Source organism: Gymnogyps californianus, chromosome 2 (assembly GCF_018139145.2).
Source record: "Gymnogyps californianus isolate 813 chromosome 2, ASM1813914v2, whole genome shotgun sequence".
In the NCBI taxonomy this organism is placed as follows: domain Eukaryota; kingdom Metazoa; phylum Chordata; class Aves; order Accipitriformes; family Cathartidae; genus Gymnogyps; species Gymnogyps californianus.
In genome coordinates, this window is record NC_059472.1 from 146798868 (window position 1) to 146820453 (window position 21586).

Consider the following 21586-nt stretch of genomic DNA (forward strand, 5'->3'; position numbering starts at 1 on the left):
TTTTTTTTAACATCTTTTCACTTCTTTGTTTACGTGATATTGCAGGACTACTTTACAGAACATGTAGCTATATTTTTCCAAACTTACCATCCCATAAAATTGTGGAACCATCATCAGATTGAAGATTGCCTGCTGAAATTTGTGCCACACTGATCCTCCTTATCATCACCTGAATGTTGTAAATTTTGAGAGGCACGCAATGTTAAGACAGTGATGGAATTCAGTGCTGCAGACACAGATATGCTGCATCAATTATTAACTATGCCTTAGTAATTATATTTGAATTTTTCATAAACATTAAAATAGTACAGGCTGTTTGTAGTGCTGTATGTTTAAAATCCTTGTATTAAGCAAGTCATCTTAGCTATTCTTACCTTATAACAGCAAGATGGGAGCAAATCCTCTTCTAACGATTCAAATTGTCATCCTATTCCAAAGTACAGTTTAATTAAGCAATATGTTTAAGTAAAGGAAGAATACAGACAACACATTTATGCTTGAATTCAGATATATGATTGAGTGTATTGAGCTAGCTGATAAGCACAAATACCATTCAAATACCTTACAAATTCATACCACAATCTCTCACAGTGACATTTCACATGAACTTCATAAGCGCTTCGAGTTATGATAAAGTTCTGCATCTGTGACAAGAGAAAGTGGAAAATAACAAAGGGAGGAAAATACAATCTTTTGCCAGACAGCACAGTGTGACAAGAAAGTGATATTCGAAGGATGGAGGAACCAAAATGTAGCCTGTTCTGTGGTAAAGGGAGGCAAAACCAGACTGAGCACAAAGATAGAGCTTTTTTTCCTCCAAAAATCACTCTGTGTTTAGTTTTTTTTTCAGCTGGACAGACACAAAGTTCAAGGATTCCAGTATTTTTATTTTTTTTAGATATATTTTTTATAAATGTGTTTATTTTTATATTTTACTTCCTATCTCCCTCAGCTTGGAAAGAAATTCCACTTCAAAATGTTCTAATTCTTCTTTTAGTAATTCAAACAACCTAGCGAGTGCCTTAATCTTTTCCTAATGTGATGGGCCTTCCTTAGTGGTTAAAGGCAGAAGAGTTCTGTCTGTTCAATTTTCTATTTAATTTTCCAGGTTAACCTTTTATTTAGAGGAGTCAATAAACATTTTAACTGAGCTGAATAATTACATGGTATTTAAGAAATCATTTCAGATTTCTGGAATGCCCTTCAGTTCCCAGAAATCCATTCTTTACATGCTGTTACAGATATTCTGGCAAAAAAACCTAGGGAACCGTTGGTTTTAAGGACACGTGTTGTGCATTTTAACGCTCTTGATTGTTTTATACTAGCTCAACCTGGTAAAAAGATTTTTCCATCCAGGCTTTGTCCCTTTCCTTCCCAATAATTTTCCATTATGTTTTTAGCTTTTATAGGTTAAACCTTGATGAATTTGCTGTATACAGTGTATCTGATTTATTATTATTATTAATCATCATTGAACTCTCTTAAAAGAGAAGAAGCAAAGCATTTCAGCTCATGCACTGAATGGACACTTCTTGTCATTTAAATATTCTCTGCCAAATAGAGGTAAATGGCATCTGGTAGATCTGATGACATCTCCATCTCCTTTCTGGCTACGTACAGTTCACAATCCTTCAGAAAGGATTCTGACATCTTTCTTGTTACCCAGACTCACCTGCATTAGTTATGCCAAATCATCATTGCTATACATGCAGAGACTTTAATTCTCCCTTTACTCCCTGAACCAGTACTCCCGAGTTCCACACAAATCTTGGAATTCCTTACATTTCATGAATGTCCCTATTCTCATTTCCTGGAACATCTTTGTTATTGCTTTCCTAGGAGCTGATTTCGGTCATCACTTGAAAATGAAGTTGTTATTAAATGGCCATGTTGACAGATGGCATAAATGGCATAGCTAATCAAATCTGCTCCAATGTTTTAATGGCAACAGGGAATTATCACCATGCTACTAAATGAAGGTCTTAAAAATGCATTCGGTAAAGCGGGTGGTGCACTGATATGACAGTTGCCAGAATTCTAATTCAGCGACACAGCAATGATAGTAGCTGCTATGGCTGACATCTCATTGACATATGCCTCAAAGGAAGTTCACAAATGGGTTTGCTTGGAGCCTATCTCATTCCTGATAAAGCTGCTTTCTGATAATATTGTTTGGACTCACCATTACATCAGTAGAAAATGTTAAATAAACAGTGTCCAGGGTTTAATGTATTTTTCTTTAAGGTAGGGTCATCTGAAGAGTGTCTCACATGTTTGAAAGAGCCATTCCAAGTCCTTGCATGTTGCATTCAACTTTTGGTGGTTTGTTAATTCCTTGGGAAAAATCAACCCCAGCAATGTTACTCGCCACCATATTTCAGTAGTTTGTCAGAAAAGACTTAAAAACTGTAAATGAGTGCGCCTGGGATAAGCTTTTTTTCATTTAATCTTTGGAGCCTTAAGTTTGACACCATTTAGATACAGGACTAAATCTAAGATAAAAGGTCATTAATCCCTGCTAGGTCTAATACAGTTGGGTTTGAATTAGCATGGATATGTAACTGCAGTAATTGCCTCTGTTGTAGGAATTTATGGAGTGGCTTGATGTCATGTCTAAACATTGGGCTTGATTTTCAGACGTACAGAATATCCTCAAACCCATTAGATTTTAGCCAGAACAGTATGAAATGTAATGTGTTTGTGAGTATTCAGTACATCTGAAAATTTTTCCAGTTCTCCTTCAAGATGGTCACAGAAGTTGCTAATGAAGCTCTTCAAACTTTAGAGAAAAGTAAGGGAGGCTGAGACTTCAAAAAAATATGTTCTGTTCATACCTGGAACATCACGTCGTCATTCCTTTCAGCTTAGAAAGGTCCTTCTTGTTCTCTCAAACATTCGTGGAGACAGAACACCACAAAGATGGGGAGGCAACACTGAGCTCCCAGCATAGCACTGATTCACTCACCCTTCAGCAAGAAAAACCTCTTTACGATGATCTTTATTCCAGTGCATTGGGAAGGAGGTCTCTGTATTTCTCTGGAACACATTTCTGGTTTGGGCATCTTTTTTCTTCACTGCAATAGGTTTTTGGAAAAGTCAGTTGCTATACAGTGAGTGATAATTGACACCTGGTAGGGTTGTGGTATTTTTTTTAGTAACATTGCAAATGCTGGAATGTGGATCAGTGCAAGTACAACAAGAGAATCAACATTTTCTCAAAATCTTTTGTCAAAGACATTGTAGATTCTGCTCAGAATAATTATATGGAGAATCTTATTATTCCAAGTGTGTTGTTAACATTGTTTATGTCCTCTTGTAACATCCTCTCCTACTATAAAAATTATTCCACTCTTCCATTCTTCCAAATGCACCTGTTTACCTCGGTTGAAGTAGGGTAGTACTTGGCATGTCTTGGCATCTTTCAGTTCATTGAGAACAAAAAATTACCCCATAAATACAGCTAACCATAACAGTGGCCTTATTTGCTTGCCTAGTCTTATTAAAAGACAGTGAGAAAGTTATTTGCTGTACAGTCAGGTAAGTTATGACCATGGGTGCTAAATGACTTCATCCTGTCTCACAACAAAATACTACAGGAAATGAATGCAGAAAACAAAAAACAAAACCAAAAAAATTTTAAAACCCTAACTAGGGAGAATCTCTTTCAAAGTCAGACATCATGGTATAGTTATTTGCTTGCTGTGTTAATAATGCTTTCTGTTTGTAATGCTACCTGTTGTCTAGGAAACCCTAAATTACTGTATAAGCACTGGTAACACTCTTGTGAGATGGGGATTGCCAGGGGAATCATTATATTAAAGTGTTACAAGTTGCTTTAAAATTTCTTCGCTACATATTGCAAATGAGAAAGGATATTGCAAGCAGGTTATTAACCTCACCTAATTTGATAAGAAATATGCATGCAACTTAAGTTTTCTGCAGCTAGTGAGGAGGTAGAAGCAGCTGCATACTATTCTCTAATTGTCATGAAGGCTCTTCACAGAAGCTGTTATCTAAATCTGTGAACATTGATCACATCGTTATATGTGTATCTTGATGTCTCAGATCACCTTGCCTGACAAAAGCAGTGACTGGTTCACTACATCCTTTGTGGGATTAAATTTTCCTGGCTAAGAAGTCTGGACAGAAATAATTAAACCAATTTACATCTATATGGCTGACATCAAACTTAAAAATGCTATGGCTCAGTGCAGTCTTAAGAATAATTATCCAGTGGAAGGGAGACATTCTTATTTAAAAACTATAAATAAAAAAAACCAAACTAAAATAAAAACTCATTCATTGAGACACCTTTCACTGAAGTGGATTAAATGATTGACTCATATTGCAAGCAACAGCCTCTTGAACAAACATAATACCACATAAATCATATGGATTTTAAAATAAATCACACTGTTTACTTATTGTCTCTGTCATTCTCTTTTCTTCCTCTCCTTTCCCTTCTTGTTGTTGTTTTCCTCCTGTTTCCATCTGGAAAACTTCTATCTATTTCATCATTTAAAGATGCTCCAGTGGATTTGACCGTCACCGGCAAGATTGGGTAGACAGTGGCTGCCCTGAAGAGGTATGTGAGTAGTTTACATCATCAGCCCATCAGAGGCCATTTATATACTTATGATGCTTTTGATTAAATTCTTCAGATTAAGAAGCATGGTTTCAAGGCCAAAGACATGCTATATTTACCTTTATCATTCAGTGGAAATGCTGTAAGTCATAATAAAGAAAAATAGGCTGAGCAATTTCACTCCCCATTTGAGGGAATAAAATGGACACAAAGTAAAAATTTCATCTCTGAGAAAATACTTTAAATAAAAAATAAAAATACCAGAAAGCCTGCCTCAAAACAGTGTGCTTGCACTGTTTTTCTCTTAGATCTCTGACTCTTGCCAGAAAAGGGGAAGAAACTGTGATGTTCCTCATCTCAGAAAACCCTCTGCCAGAGTAGTCTCAAGTGAAAAACAGGCATTGCATTTTGATTGTGAAATCTGGTCAAATAATTTAGTACAGAAGAAATTACATAGATGAATTCAAAGAGTTTAAAAAAAAAAAAAAAACACTACAAGGCATTTGGATTTCCTTTCATGGAGAGGCAGTGAGAGAACGAGAAAGATACCTGAGTGTGGTAGTTGTGGACTGTCAAACCGTGACTATGGGCCTCCTCCAAAAGAGTTATTCAGGTTATTCCTGGACCAGAGCACTTCATTTTCAAGACACGTATGTAAATATCTTACTACTGGTTCTTTCCCAGTCTCCTCCCTTTAGAAGGTTTTTTGTTTGGAGGTTGGGAATTTTGGTTTGGTTTTTTTTCATTTGGGGATTGTGGCAATAGGAACAAATTAATTTATGACACTTTTAATCTCCTGATGGCCATAAAAAAGCAGTTACTTTCCCATTTTGGCTGAGAGGGCTAAGTTCTGTAATGAGTTTCAGCAGCATAGCCCTTCTGAAGTGTAATGTCAGGTGAAACTGAGGGCAAAATATAGCCCTAAGTGTCTAGTTAGAAAAGCACATTCTGTTTTATTCTCAGTAGAAACAAAAAGAAGTAATGATATAAATCCAGTCTGATGGAAGAATTTTTTTTTCTTATAACTGTAATTGCAAAATAACTGCAACCTACATACTGCCTTGTTACATGGCCTTGAAGCTTCAGCTCTGCAGTTTGTAATCTGCTGATTTAAGAACAGAATTTCTGTGAGATTTATTGTCTGTGGAGGACAACCTATTAAAGAACATAAAATAAAAGTTACTGGGAGTATGTGTTGCTATAGTGCACAACCTTTGTATTGCTTTAATCCAGGTTATAATTAGCTAGGACTCACTTGTGCCTGTAGATCAAGTTATCCAAAAACTGCTCTCTGCAGGACAGTAGCATCCCATTCTGCTTCTCCCTTCTTGTTTCAACACAACTAATGCTCCAAGGCTTAGTACATGATCTGAGAGGAAATTATTGATACACTAAGTTTATCCGAGAAACTAATAGTTCGATTTACACAGTTTCAGGCTACTTGATTGCTGTTCACAGTCCAGCTTTCAGGCTCTCTGGAGTAGAAGCAACAGCTTACTTAGCATCTTCCACAATAATGCCTGAGCTGACTGCCAGAGTTCAATGAAGGATCAATAATTAGCACACAGAGGTTAATTTTAGATGCATTCATTCAAGAGGATGAATAATGAGGATTCTCATAGTAATGTTTCCTTCCTTGTAATATAGATTTTGAGCTAAATTTTGATTAAATTGCATCAGTGAAATTAAAAGTGGTTTTCAAGCTAAAACATGAAGAAATTTAAAGCATAATTATACTGCGGGTACTGATACCTTTTTTTAATGTAACGTATTATTTCTGGTAAAACAAGGGACAATAAAATACCCATACATATTAAAAGAAAGACAACACCCACTGAGTTTTGACAGCCAGATCTCAATAAAATGAACAGGCTTTGCGGGATTCCACTTATTGAAATGAATGGGGACAGCAGAAGTTACAGGCAGTTCTCATATTTGCTGCTAGTTAATTGGATGTATTTTCCTGCAAAACTGTGTGATCTATAAAAGAAAATATTCATTACACCTGCAGAATTTTAAGGGTCCAGAAATTAAAAAAAAAAAAAAGACTCAAGATTTGTATTGAAATATTTGCCCATGAAAATAAAAGTTAAATTATTATATGATGGTGAATATTATTTATGGTGTGCTAATATAATGTAATCATTTGTATGATTATTATAGTTTATATTATTTATGGTATGCTAATATAATATAATCATTTGAATGATTATTATATTATATATTTTATAATACTTATATTTTGTATTATTATTGTTATATACACATATAATACATGAAATTTTAATATTATATAGAATTAATAGGCATATAGCGAATGTGTTGCTCTGTAGTGTGGTACATAAATATTCTATGGGCTGAATACATGCACACATTTTACACATATATGCATATTCTTCTGTGATAACTGCATGTAAAGCCTAATTAAATGCTTCAGTTAACTACACATTACTCACTATGAAGAGCTACAATTTACTTCCCATGTATCTTTTTTAACATGTGTTATGGCACCCAGACCAATGGCAGTGAGCATTCACAATAGAAGAGTGAAAATTTGAATGATAATCTTAGATGTTAAAATCTGATTGGGGGAAATAACGTTTGACATTCAGGGATGACTTTGAAGCCTTGCCATTAACAATTGAGAGTTGTAAGTTTTGCAGCTAAATGAAAAATATATGTTGCTGAATGCTGTGTAGAGCACTTCAAAGGGCGGGGGGGGGGGGGGGGGAGAAGCTCTTGAAATTCCTTGATTTAGAGTTTCCATTTTCATTCTTTTTATCCTGACAGCTTGTCCATGCTTAAATTTTTTATTCAGTGACAGTCTCCACTGAGAATTAATTTTCTCTTCTTTGTTTTTGTTGTTTCCCAACAGTCAAAAGATAAGATTTGTGAGAAGAATGTAGACACAACTGAAACACCTCCATACTCCACCACCACCCTTCTGCCAACCACCACAAAGTTCAGAGTTTTAACGACCACCCGAGGATCCACCACTTCCCACCTGCCAACTAGCCTGCCCACAGAAGGTGAAGTGTATACACTGGATTATTCTATAGTGCAAACATGTCATTTACAAGTCTGAAAGAAATTTACTTCCTTTAAGCATGCGTTCATGTTGACTTTTCTCTTTGGGGCAGTGGAAGGAGTGGGGAATAGCAATACCTGCTACTGCTTTTAAATTGCAACTCGCTCTCACAACAGTAAGGTGCAAAGGGGAGGGAATGCTGGAGAAGGGGGTGGTGCTGGGGGCGCACGGACAAGCCAGGCAGACTTCTGGAGAACTTGTGGTTACAATGAGTTTTTCGTGTCCCTTTAACCCTCAGGCCATAGTCCAAAACCTGTTGAAATAGTGGAAGGAGAGGGCCCTGCTAAAGTTCGTGAAGAAACTCCCATCACAGACTTAAAGAATTCTTAATCCCTTTAGGTATTCTATTTAGCCAGGTGAAAATCAGAGATAACCCAAACTAAAAACCTCTTTGAAATTTGCCTGTTTACTTTTTTTCAGTCAGTTGACACTGTTCTTTTCATGTAGTGCTCACTGTTGTGAAATAGTTTCTATAGGCTTCTGAACCAAATTAACTGGGTAAGTGATGGTGTGTCAGTTCTCACCCTTGTTCCACTGGCTGCTTAAATCTTGCCTTTCTGTGGTTGAGATATCCTGCTTTCCTGCTTCTGGAGAAAATTCAGCTCGGTGGAAAAGCTAAGTCAGATTAATCAAATAGCATCTATAAAATGGGGGGGGGGGGGGGGAGTTTTCTGTTGGAATTGTATGTTAACACAAGAAAAGGTACCAGGCACAGGCAGATTTTTTAAGTGGCTCGTGACAGGAAAATTTGAGCTGGAGGCATTTCAAGGTGGGAATCTACTGATAAGAAAGACTAGTTTTGTTTGCAGCAAGAGAAGTTTAGAAACTGTTGATGCAGGATTTGGACTGCATTAGCAGCATTATTCTCTGGCATTTTGTTCATCAAATCTCACAACAAGAAGAGGAATATGGAAATAAATAGGATTTAAAACTGGTAGACCTTTTCATGATTCTTAGAAGAGGAACTAAGTCATTGTTTTATTTTATTGTCGTATGTTTGTTTATATAGTCCTTAATATGATAGAATGCTTCAAGCTATGTATGAACATGTAACATAAATGAATTATTTGTGAGTGTTACGAGACAGACTCTAGTACCCTTGTTTACCAGTATTTTGAATCCTCCTTTACACTGTAACACTCTCATAAATGTTTTTTTAGTAGTAAAGAGGTAAATTGTTGCTCAGTGTAAGTAAGAACACTACAATCTAATTCTCATTGAGTTGAGTACCACATCATTTTCTAATTGTGGAATTTCTTTCACATTAGAAAGTCATTCCTAAAATGACTCATGACTTAGAAAAATGCATTTTTCTACAACTAACTTTGAATTTCCTTTATAGATGACACCAAGATAGCGCTGCACCTAAAAGATAATGGAGGTAAGAGATGATTTTTTTCTCTGTAAATAATGTCAGTAGTCTGTCAAATTATACCCCACTGAACTTCATTAGTCAAAATCAGATTGTAGAAATAGCTTTTACCAGACTCCCAAGGGACTTCAGCCTTCCACGTCTGTGTGGAAGAGCAGCAGGGCAAATAAGCTTAGCAACTGCTTAGTACATCAAACACTTACCACTCTCTTTATAACTCTTTAATAAAACAGCAGGTTTAATTAACTTCCAAATATGGACATATTAAGTAAATTTTAACTGTATTAATACAGTTATTAACTGTATTATAATAATACAGTACTATTTAACTGTATTAAGAGCGGATATGATGCTAGTTCTAAATAATAATATTGTGTTATAAATTCATTCATGGTAGTGAATTATTACATGACATTTTGTTAATAAACGTATCCATTTTATATCTGTGTCTCTGTACTAGCAAAGATCCTGTATTTCTCCATGCACATTCCCTGTGCAAGTTAATAAGATCACCTTGTCTTACTGATAAAAGCCTCTGTTAAATGAAGGCCTGCAGGGGACTACTTTTGTCATCTTCTTTGTGGGTTCAAGGACTGAGACCTGAGGTTTGTTCCTTCTCCCTTTGAAGTTGATGAGAATTTTGCTATTAGTTAGAATAGGACTGGGTCGTTAGATGTAGGGTGCGTCTGTATTCACTGCTGATGTAGAGCTTGCTGAAGAGAAAGAAAGATTTGTGTTGATTTCTGCGAGCTTCAGAATGGTCTATCGAAGCAGAGGATGATTTGCTGAGCAAATTGAATAAATTGTATTTCCACTGATATAAAGGGGAATATTAATGGCTCTGCCTTTCCTCCGGGCAGGGAGCACCAAGCTTGCCTCAGGGGCAGGGGAACCAGCAGCCAAGCGTGGCAGCAGGTATGGGCAGGGCGCAGGGTGAGTCCGGCAGCTCAGGGGTAGCAGCTGGGATCAGCCCCAGTCTAGTGACCATCAGTTGAGTCTGCAGTGACAAGGCAGGCCCAGGGTCAAGGCAGGAAGCCAGGTTGGCAAGGCAAGGCTGGGAGCAGCAAGGGAGCAGGGTAGGCACAGCAGCCAGCAACATAGCTCAGGCAAGGACCAAAGGAAGCAGCTCCTGTCAGCAGTCCCAGAGGAAATGAGGTGATGAACCAGGTCCATACAGGGAGTCCGGTCAGCAGCAAAAGGAGACAGGGCCAGAGATAAGTCTACAACACAGCTCCAAGGTCCATCCAAGGAGACATGGCCCAGGGACAGGACTGGAGACAAGCTACCTTCAGCATAGATCCAAGGTTGGTCCAGGAGACAAGAGCAGAGATGGGGCTGAATACAGGTTCACCTACAACATAGCTTAGGTTTGGGCTTGAGCTTCCATGGAGTCCCCAACCCCATGGGCAAAGGTCCCAGGTACAGCGGGTCAGGACAGCTGAGGTATAGTGGTCTCTCAGGGCCCTCGCAGAGAATTACTCAAGTTTTGAAAAAACACAGTGTCAGATGCCACTTAGCCTTTTGGTCTGTTTTCCTGTCATTTGTTTTTCAGTAATATTCAGCCATTATTTTCTCCTTCCCTCAAATCAGAGATCTGCTCACTCCACAGGAGGCAGCTGCCATCCCCTTCCTTGCCAGTCGCTCCTTTGTCATTTTGCTGTCACTAACCACAGCATAGCTGGTCACATGCTGTAATGGGCGTTGAATTGTCCATTTGTTGGCAGTGTTGTTTGACATGGCTTTGACACATAAGTGATCCCTTGGAATAAGGTCATCTATAAACTCAGGGTGGTGCTTTTAGGCATTTTGTCTATGGGAATGTCCCTGAACCTTTCTTTCTCTTATTTTTCTTGAAATCAAATTGCTTTTTATTTTGTTGCGAAAAGTGCTTCAGTGCTCTCAAAGATCAATAGACAAGGAGAATCAGTCAGCACTTCACTCTCCCGTTTCTTTGTCCACTCTGCACATGAGGTGGGTTCCCAGCTGAGCTGTGCCCGCACTCTGCCCTGTGAGCCATCGCTCCATGGCAGGTGGCTGGCCCAGGACGAGGCAGCTCTCTGTCACAAGCATCACATAAACAGCTCAAAATAGTACGCAGTTATATAAAAAATAATTCAAAACGTGGGCTTTAGAAAACACATCCAAGTTTCTTTCGGTTTGGGAATAGCAATAGGATTATTTTTTCACTTGTCTACTCTTTGCTCAAGATCTGAAAAGAAAAAACCTGTGAAAGCAAACAAAATGTTGAATACCAAAGCAAGTGAGGGATGGCTGCGGCCTACTTGGTAGAGTGAGGTGGTAGGGTTTGTGGCATCACTTATTTTAAATATAGAATGTCCATTTCCACAGAGAAAGCTGCTGCATTTTAGGAGGATGAACCAACACCTGATGTGATTATTCATTTTCCCTCACCTGTTTCTTTTATTCTTGAAATTTAAAAAAAAGAAACTGACTTCAAACAACACGGAAGCAAAGCAACACACCAGGATTTCTCATTCACACAGTAAACGTAGCTTTTAATCTGAGAAGTTCTTTTTGATGAATCTTCAATTATGCATTGAATTTTCCAGTGACCCCTAGATTAGGCTCAGATAAAACCTCTGCAGCCGCAGACACGTTCTTTGATTCCCTGTGATTTGTCAGCCTTTCATAAAAAGTAGATTATTTCAGGTCACGAATACAGGGTCTTTACTTTCTCACACTAGATCCTTTAAAACTCTAATGAAAGGGAACCTTTTATAATGAAAAACCAAAGCTATATTGGATCAATGATGGCCTATAGCTTGATGTGTCCTTGGATGATAGCAGTCAATATCTGGTTAGGTACAACAAAAGGATTCCATAGAAATTCTGCATCTCACCTCTGCCTGGAACTTCTGAAACCAAATGTTATAAAGCAGCAACTAAATTTAAATTTCAGGTTCAGGTCAAACTGCTTTGACCTTTTAATTATATGAGAAAATCACTTGCAAGTTAGTGCTGTAATTCACCCACAATCTTTTGTGGCATATTTTAACATGCATTTCAAATTTGCTTGTTTCTGTTTCTTCTGCCTTCCCTCTTTTTTCACGGACATATGACAGATGCCTAATACATATGTGCCTAAACCCTTTTAAAATACAGCTGGCGTGCCATCACAATTTTTGTTAAATCTTAATTCTCTTTAAAATAACAAGCATTTTGAAAGTTTTAAGATATGTCCAGCACTAAAAATGTATATTTTTGTTATTAATTGCAGATTCCGTTGTTTTTTCATTTTTCTTATAACACAACACAGCTGACTAAACAGTTTAAAAGCCTAATTTTTCATAAAAATTGTGAGCAATTGGCTGTGGCTGTACAGTAATGCAGTATTTTCTTGTTGAGAACTCTTTGGTGGATGATTTAGATGATTGGCCAGTACATCTAGACATTTTATTTGACCTTTTTAGACACTTTGTTGTGATGATTTGATTGTTATGAGTCCCTCTCAGTCCTTCAGCTTTATAACTCAAAAAAAAAGTGTATGTGTGTTGGACAGTAAGTGTCAGAGAAACTGCTACACTTCTCATTCATCAAGATGTACAGAAATCACTGTTGCAAAAAAGGAAAGCTATACAAAAAAACATCTACCTGAGGGAGAAAGCTGTTTTATTTATTTGTGAACAAGTCCATCCCAGCATATGTAGTGCTAGGAAATGTCTGTGTTCTGCTACTTTCACTCTGTGGTGGGCTTTTTCAAAGATGATCTAGATATGAACATTAGTGATGTACAGGATTAACATTAGTGCTATATATAGCTTAATTTGAGCTTGAAAGATTAGGAAACTTGGTAAGAAATGACCAAATTGCAGACCCAAGTTTTGAAAAAAAGAATACTTTTATATACCTTCCATACAGTGATAAATTTACCCAAGGCTTTTTTTTTTTTTTTTTTTTTAATAGTCCCCTATGCCTGGAAACTAGCTCCCATTAGTCATCTGTCTTCTTAATTTCCCTTAAAAATTGCAGTCTGAGCTCTTCCTACCATAGGAATTCTTGACAAATTATGGAGAAGACTCAGTCCTGTTTTTCTTGTGTACCCTGAACTCCAGCTGCAACATGTTGAACACTAGTTCATGCCTGCTAATAATCATCTAACTTATTTCTTTCTAATACGTTAAGTTTCTAAATGATCCGGAAAATCAGACCTATTTCAACAAAGAAACAAGCCAGTCTTTTAGGGAAAACAAATATTTTTGACATAACAAAAGTTATTATGACCACACAGTCCAAAACAGCTAACTCAGATTAGCAAATCACTACAGATTAGCTAAGTCCTCTCCGATTTTAAAGTAAACCACATTAAATTAAGCAATGCTAAACCTAACCTTTGTGGTGGTTTAAAAATGTTTTAAAGTGGACCTTGTATAGGATAAGATCCACAGGATATGGCTTTGTTTTATCGTCAGGTCTTGGCCTAGCCACAGGAAATGACCTTTCAGAATCTTCATCTCATCTGGTGTTAGCCAGTGTCCTGGTTTCAGCTGGGATAGAGTTAATTTTCTTCCTAGCAACTGATAGAGTGCAGTATTTTCGATTTAGTGTGAGAATGATGTTGATAACACACTGATGTTTTAGTTGTTGCTAAGTAGCGCTTATCCTAAATCAAGGACTTTTCAGTTTCCCATGCTCTGCCAGCAAGCAGGTGTGCAAGAAGCTGGGAGGGAGCAGAGCCGGGGCAGCTGACCTGAACTAGCCAAAGGGGTATTCCATACCATAGAACGTCATGCTCAGCATAGAAAATGGGGGGAATTGGCCAGGCGGGGTGGATCACTGCTCTGGCATCGGTCAGCAGGTGGTGAGCAATTGCATTCTGCATCACCGGTTTTTTTCCCTTCACTTTTATTTCTGTTTTCTTCTTTTTTTTCCCCCTTTTTTTGTTATATTCCTTTTCATTACTATTATTACTATTATTATTATTATATTTCATTATTATTATTGTTAGTATTATGTTTTACTTTAGTTATTAAACTGCTTTTATCTCAACCCACCAGTTTTACGTTTTTACCCCCGCTGGGAGGGTGGAGGAGTGAGGGAGCAGCTGCATAGTGCTTAGTTGCTGGCTGGGGTTAAACCACGACAGCCAGGAAGCCACAAGCTCTTCTTTTGGGCCTTTCTCATAGCCAGTGGCAAGCAATAGGCAAGAGGAAGTCATTAATGGCATCCTAAAAGAAGTGCTCAAAGTGGGATAAATTACTATATAGGGGTGCCTATCTCTATCAGCTACAGAGAAAAATCTAAATGACGTGCTAAGAGTAGGCATGTTACTTGTAGGTACCCAAGGTTTCCTTACATTAATGCTCTTCAGGGTGTCCTAGCTAAAGTGTTCCGTTTCCATTCCTGTCCAGGAACCTGGCAGGCCAAGATTCAGACCTCTCCTTCCACTCTTCTCTCATGAAAAAGGGAGGATTTAAGGTTTTTACCATTATTGCAAAAATCCTGTTGAGATTAGGTTATGGATTATGTAATTATATGTTTACTTCTGTATGTTCCACTTACTCAAAACTATTGATGTTCCCCTAAAATTGCAGGGTTCATACAATTTTAGGCAAGCAAGGATTTTCTTGGAGACAGCTTGTCATAAAGTTTACTTTATCTATGCTGTGCTTGCATAAAAAAATTCTTATCAAGGAGCACCTTTTGGAACGGTTTCAGTAGTGGTGGAAATAGAAGAAGAAAAAAGAGAAAAGTATCAGAACACAAAGATAAGCAAAGTAGGTGGTGATGGATAGAAATGTGTTAATAGGATAAGAATATGAAGAAAGGTAGATTGAAGAAGAACAATTAGCCACCTTGATTATCAAATAAACCAGAAAGAGCTTTGTAAACAGAGTTTATCAGATTTTTTACCCTTTTTCTTACATTTAGGTAGGGGGAAAATTCCAAAGGAAACAAATAAAATGTAACTCAAATAAGTCAGTGAGTCTTCCCATATATTGTATTTCACACTGTAGATTACAAGCCAAGAAATGCTGATACATCTCCACATTTTATTCTCTGTTTCTCCCTGAACATTTCCAAGCTATTCCTCCTCTATCATTTCTCAGCAGTCTTTTCTCAGCACTAGTTAGAGACAGGTCTTAAGATATATTAGAGATCGCTCTTGTTTTCTTCAGTATGATCAAAGCATGATCAAAGTTGAACTTTAGGCCCCAAGCAATTTGCTAAATGCTGCTCACTGCTTTCTGCAAGTTCGGCTGTAGCACTCAGAATAGGAAAGCATTACTCTTAGGAAAAAGTGTGGGATGTACCACAGTACGTTGCTGTAAGAAACATAAAATGATGTGCCTGGTGTAATTCAAGTTCTTCCTTCTCAGGAAGTCTTGTGACTTAAGGAAAACCTATATAGCCTTGCTGGTGTTCAGTCTGATACTACATCAGTGCCTGCTGGCAGATATCTTATTGAAATGGAGCCTTCCAAAGCCAACACCATAAGCTTGGAAAAGCAACAGCCTCTGATATAAATATTTCCATCTTCCTTGTGCATCAGACACAGGAAGAAACATATTCTACATCCTATATGCAGTGGCCAGTGGGCTACATGTGTGTTTTTTAAAGCAAATACAAATGAAAAGTGATGAACTCATTCATTCTGGGTAAAAAATAGAATCATGGATCAATAATCTTTATTCTTAGGACATTTAAATAGGTAGCATTAATAAATTGTGTTATTTTCTGTTTCTTTCATGGTACTTTGGATTGTGCTTAAATGTTACTTAGAACAAGACATGTGTGTCTTTTCCAGAATTTCTTGCATCTCCACTGCATCCCAATTTTGCTGTCATCATCTCATTACAGCTATCATCACAAAATATGTAAAAAACACCAATTCAATCTGCAGAAAGTCAATCAAATAATGGCAGAGGTTTTCCAAAGTAGTGGCACTGGAATGTATCCCCTAGAAAGCAAATGTCACTTTCTGCCTCTAGCACAAAAGGGCATTTTTACATCGTATTAGGCATTATAACCTAATGTGGTAACATTAGGTTAAAGAAGCATGATGTTAAAACAGTTTAGCTAAACCAGAACAACTATGCGTAGACATTTCGACTTATATTGAAGTCTAACTTATACCAGTTTAGTTTCTCTTTGGTTTTCTAAGCCAGATATAAAATGATATACAGTATCTACTCTTACAGTTGTCATGACTTTGCTGTAAAGGCACACATTTAACTGATTTTGTTAAACACGTACAATTTGTGGACTTCGTACCTGCTCAAAGGGTTAATGTGAAAACCACATGTAGATCTAAATGGAGATCTTATGGAGGGCTAAATGTAATAGACTGGATAAACTTTTAAGACAAGGCTGCATTACTTAATGTTTTATCTTATCATCCGCTCCTGTTGCTGTCACAGTGCTGTGGCAGTGTGACAGCTAGGGCACACAAAGCTCCTGTGATCTTCTGTCTCTTTAACTACCTATTCGATGTGGAGTTAATCCAGTAGTTGCAGTCAGTAGCGTCCTGCAATCTCCTCTACATTGCTCACTCATCTTTGACATCAGTGTGCATGGGTCACTGTGAAGGACGGGGAAAATGGAGGTCAAGCAAAAGAAGACTAAAATAGTTGTACATTTTGCATTGAAGTTGAAGTACCTGAAGTTGTTCTGTCTCCAAAAGGGAGGGAGGGGGGAGGGGGGGTTAAGTAACTCTGCAAATGTTAGACAGAGCTTTAGAGAGGAACAGCCTGCTTGACCTGATGGTCTTGTGTTTGCTTTCAGTAGGGTTAAGAGGACTCAGTGGGCTGACCAAATTGAAATTCTTGTAATCTGGTAACTTTTTGCTCTTCTGGATTTAGCAACAGTCAGCTGCCTTGCCAGGCCAAATGGCATAGTACAATATGATACAATATTGAGCTTCATGATGGCCACTGCTTGATGCTACTAAGTATTGTAATGGCTTACATGGCCTCAAGCGACTCAAACTAAAATTAATACTGATGACAACTGTTGTAGCGTTAGGTGATATTTTAGAGCAGAAGAATGAAAGTCCTTAGCTAACATGTTTAGAGTGCTGTGATCCTATAAACAGAGGGATTTAATTTTGGAGCACTCTCATCCATTTACTGCACTAAGCAATTGATCAGTCCTGGAGGGACTTACTGAGTTGCCTTGGGTCCTACAGAAAATTGATAGCAAAGCCAGATACTGAATTCAGAATTTGTGGGTTACAGTTCGTAATATTCTCACTCAAAGACCACCTTTCATTCCTTACATGCAATCGGAAACCAATTTTTAAAGCATTAGCTGAGCCATAACTTTATAAATCATCATGAAACCAAGTAAAGTGTAGCAATGGCTTAACCTCAAAATGTTAACAAATGCTAACGGAATGAACCCACAAATCAAGAAATCACAGTCCATTACTGTTAAGAAGCTGAGAAGTCCAGAGCATGCTGTTCCTAAAAGAGGTAGAGAGAACATTTTTATGGAGATTCCTCTGAGCCTCTGGAGAATCCTTCCAACTGTACATTCCCTTATTCCCTCCCACAATCACTATATGTAGGTCATTAATCATCTGTTCAGGAATCTGCATTATGTACAGGAAAAAAGCTTAAGTTTGGAGAACCGTATACCTGCCCCATAAAACAAGCAGCCTCCTGGTAGACTCACATTCCAGATGTAAATGGAGGCCCAAAAGAGGGCAAAAATCCAGTGGTTCTACTGAGCTCACTGTAGGCAGTAATCCTGTGTGCTCAGCTGTCCTAAACATTATGTCCTCCCTCTTTGCAGGAGCATATTAACTCAAACCCACAGCATGCAAATAGGGTGATACAGCTTGCAGGCTAGAAATGACATACGTAATAGGGTGGAGGGCTGGTGGAGTGAATTTGGATCTGTAGGTGCAGGTTAGCACCAGACCATGCAGCAAGAGAGGGTTTCTACTCTTTGGCTGCCCAAAGAGGAAAGCAAAGACATGGAGAGGAGGTGTTGCCAAATGGCTTGTAGAGATCTCTCACGTTGAAACAGCTATCAGACACCCTGAAGCTCCTGGATGAGAAGAACCAGACCAATAACAGTCCGAGGATGGCTATGGAAGAGGAACAGTGTGGGTGTAAGGATGGCCGAATGAGATTAACATAGGTACAGTAGCGTATCGGATAGATAACAGGAATAGTAGTGAGGAGAGATGGGTTTGTCCTGCTAGATTCAGCTGATTTGCCCAAAGTCAGAATGTTCCAGCACTGTCACTGGCAGACAGTTTTATCACCCTGAAATAAGCCTTGGAGAGGGATGAAAATTGCTTGATTCCTTGCTTAGATGGCTTTAAAAAAGATAGATATATATTATCATAGATTTCTGATACATCAAATAGCATCTATCCTAAACAGTACCTGCCTTTGTTTTTATATCAAATTTATATAACTAGCAAAAGTAGTACTGAGCACCCAACCAAAAAGTAGAAATGGGCAGCTAGGAAATCAGCTTTCAGTATATCTCACTTTCCCCAAAGCTCAGGACTTCAGACTGAGATATTTTTTACAGAGTGAATTACAAAACTTGCAGTCTCTGATGGCATGCCTGTGAACAATATCAAAAAAGTTGTATTGTGTTGTCACTGCAAGTTTTAAGTTACTTAAATGCTGCATTCTTTAAGGATCATCAAGCTTCTGTGATTCTATAATAATTTTACAGTAATAGTAATAATAATAATATATAAGCATATCTGACTTTCCTAAGCTAGTATTTAAAGGATAGGTTTTTTTACCTAAGCACAATAAGGTACTCATTTTGCATTAGTATTAATAGTATGGCATAATCTACTTTAATCATTAAATGTATTTTTATAAAGCTGGACGTGCTACAGCTTCAAAATCATGGCCAATACCAAAGTAGTCATTACCTAACATGTACATTGGGGAATGCAAGGGAAGTTCTGCAGTTAACAACTAAACTATTAAAAAAAGGCATGTTTGCATGGAGGCTCTGAAAATATTATCACACATTCTGTTTTTGTAATTATTAATCTATGTAGTGCATACTCATAAGTAATAAGAGTAAAAGAGTACATAAGTCTTTACTGTAGACGCGGTTATACCCGAACCCATACATTTTTCCAGTCTGCTTCATCTGTAGGAGCTGTTTTCATGCACTTGTATCCAGACCCATTTTGCCATAAAACTGAGACCATGCCAGAAACACTGTCAACTTAATAAAGCAGCGTTTCTGTACCGATAGTGCTGCATAGATGCTTTCATACCCATGTGATAGTTTCATATTCATCTGACCAACCAGCTAAAAAAATCATGGGTTTTGATGAACATCAAGAATTCGTCCAATTGCTGCCACGTGACCTAACAGCAAACACTCATTTTACCATAAAATATTCCTATATGAGAAGAAATTGCAGGATTCATTCTCTACCTCTTTCTGACAAATTCAGGGGTTTGCCATGAAAATTCATTCTTCTGGTCAAAAGAGGGGTGAAAAGAACAAAGCTCAGAACTGAGTTATCATCTTCAGTCTGATTGCTGCTATTTAGGTCATCTATATCCCTGGCTTTGCTAGTATAGCTGTGTCAGTCAGGAGGGTCAAATAAGGTATTGCATTTTATCCCTTAAAGGTGCATGTGCATATAAGAAGTGAGTTTGAATTGGACCTTTTTACCATCTGATCAAAATGTAAGAGTAAAAAGGAATGACATGGCTTTTGGAGGGAAAAAACAAAGCTTTATTTTCCAAGTCCACACAATGAAATTCTACTTTTTTGTCTGTCATTTGCCCTTGGTTGCATGTCACTTTATATAAAGGAAAATTTCTAGCCATGATGTACTAGAAGTTCACCTATTTTTCCTCCATTTCACCATAAAACTTTTTTGTATCTCTGCTCTCAAAAGCAGAGATATTAATCTCTGGTAAGTAAACTCTTTTCCATCTCATATCATGAGAAGTGTACATGTATGTATCATAATTTGTTTTTCTCATCTATAAAACTATCACAATAGAAACTTTGTGTAAACCTTAAATTTAGATAATAGAAAACAATGTATTTCATTATTTTGCAGACCTCAATGGTTAATATGCAATAATGAGAAAAACAATGTTGAGAAAGTATCCACAATGTCTTTACAAACACTCTAAAGAGCAGTTCTAGTTTGTACACACTTTTGTTCCTGTTAAAGTCAGCATCACATGGGCCAGGACAAGATTTTCATTCATGATAATTCCTTGAGGTTTTTTGTTTTTCCTACACCAGAAGAAGCTAACTCGACTGTAACTAGAGACATAATGTAGTAATATAAAATCAAAGATGATATAGTCTTTATGTGTTTATCATGCAAACAATGACAACATTTTTGTTGTGTTTTCACTTTTATTTTTTAAACAGCATTCCATCAGGGGAACAGTTATTTCGTGTTTGTATTGTGTGCCTTTATATTTGGGAAAAAAAGTTACTTGCTGTTTCTGTCTTGTCATTCAGCACCTAATGAGAAGCAGACTAACCTTGGAGATGTTAACATGCTCCTTCTGCTTAAAAGCTTTATGCATGTAAGAATTTGGGGAGGAGTTATAAATATAGAGCATATTGTATGTAACAATTGCTTTTTAGAGCACAAGAAAAGGAAAGTTTGGGGAAAGTTCCGCTGAGAGTGCTCCTTTTGGGAAGGGATTGGTCATAAGACAAATATCCTTCCATGGGTTTAGCCTTGCCTGGAACAGCAGATGTGCTGTGATAACCTTAATAAGATTTCTACACCTGAAAAAGTTTCCAAGTCCTTTTTTTCATCTATTTCCCTTAGTGGCTTTTTAAAAGAACTGTCAGTTGATTTTGCAGCAGAGAGTATTTTCAAAGTTGACAACACTGTTTATTGTCTCTGTGCAAAGAGAGTGAAATCAATTTCGCATGAGTATTTGAGCCCTGGGGTCAATGAACTGAATTTCGATTATGGAAATTACAAGTTACTTACACTTGTTGTCATTTAAGAAAAGCATTTCTTGTGTTTCATTATTTTTTGCATTTGGCATTCTGATCACTGCACTGATGTCCATGCAGTGCTCCACCCTAGACTAGTAGAAATCTGGGCAGGCAGTTGTCACCTGTGTTATTTGGAAGAGACAGGGTTCTCATTTGCAAAGCTGGATGCTAAACACTGAGAAAATATCAGATCAAAGGGGATTAATTTGATGGCCTTTACAGAGTGGTGAGGATCTTTGCTGAAGTCCAGCATTTTTTAATATGCAGAATATGATGTTCTGCCTTCAACCATAACATAGTAACAATACAGATTACTCATTTAGTGCAAATTGGCCTGAAAATGGGTACAAGTGACAAAGTAGTTTATGATGCACTGATGTGGCATTAAAGGGAAGAGTCAAAGAGTATGAAGCTGTCAAAAAGACAATTATGAGACAGACAAACTATGAATCGTCTGCTCCCTCTGGGGAGCGGTTACTTCTCAGTAGGGTGACTCACACAACTAACTGCTCATCACTGGGAATTAATAGCCCAACCCAGAGCACGTACAATAAAGCAGGCCTTTCCTGATGGCCTTTCAATTGCTTAATTTGCATTTGTTTGG

The 21586-nt window shown here is 37.6% G+C and overlaps 1 protein-coding gene across 2 annotated transcripts in view; it reads left to right on the forward strand.

Moving 5' to 3' along the window:
* Positions 1-21586, forward strand: part of PLXDC2 (plexin domain containing 2) — a 285028-nt gene that overhangs the window by 244728 nt on the left and 18714 nt on the right. For both annotated transcript variants that reach the window (XM_050892239.1, XM_050892240.1), the window contains 3 exons: positions 4525-4585; positions 7461-7614; positions 9016-9054. In XM_050892239.1, coding sequence (XP_050748196.1) covers positions 4525-4585; positions 7461-7614; positions 9016-9054 — 254 coding nt within the window. The remainder of the gene's footprint in view (positions 1-4524; positions 4586-7460; positions 7615-9015; positions 9055-21586) is intronic.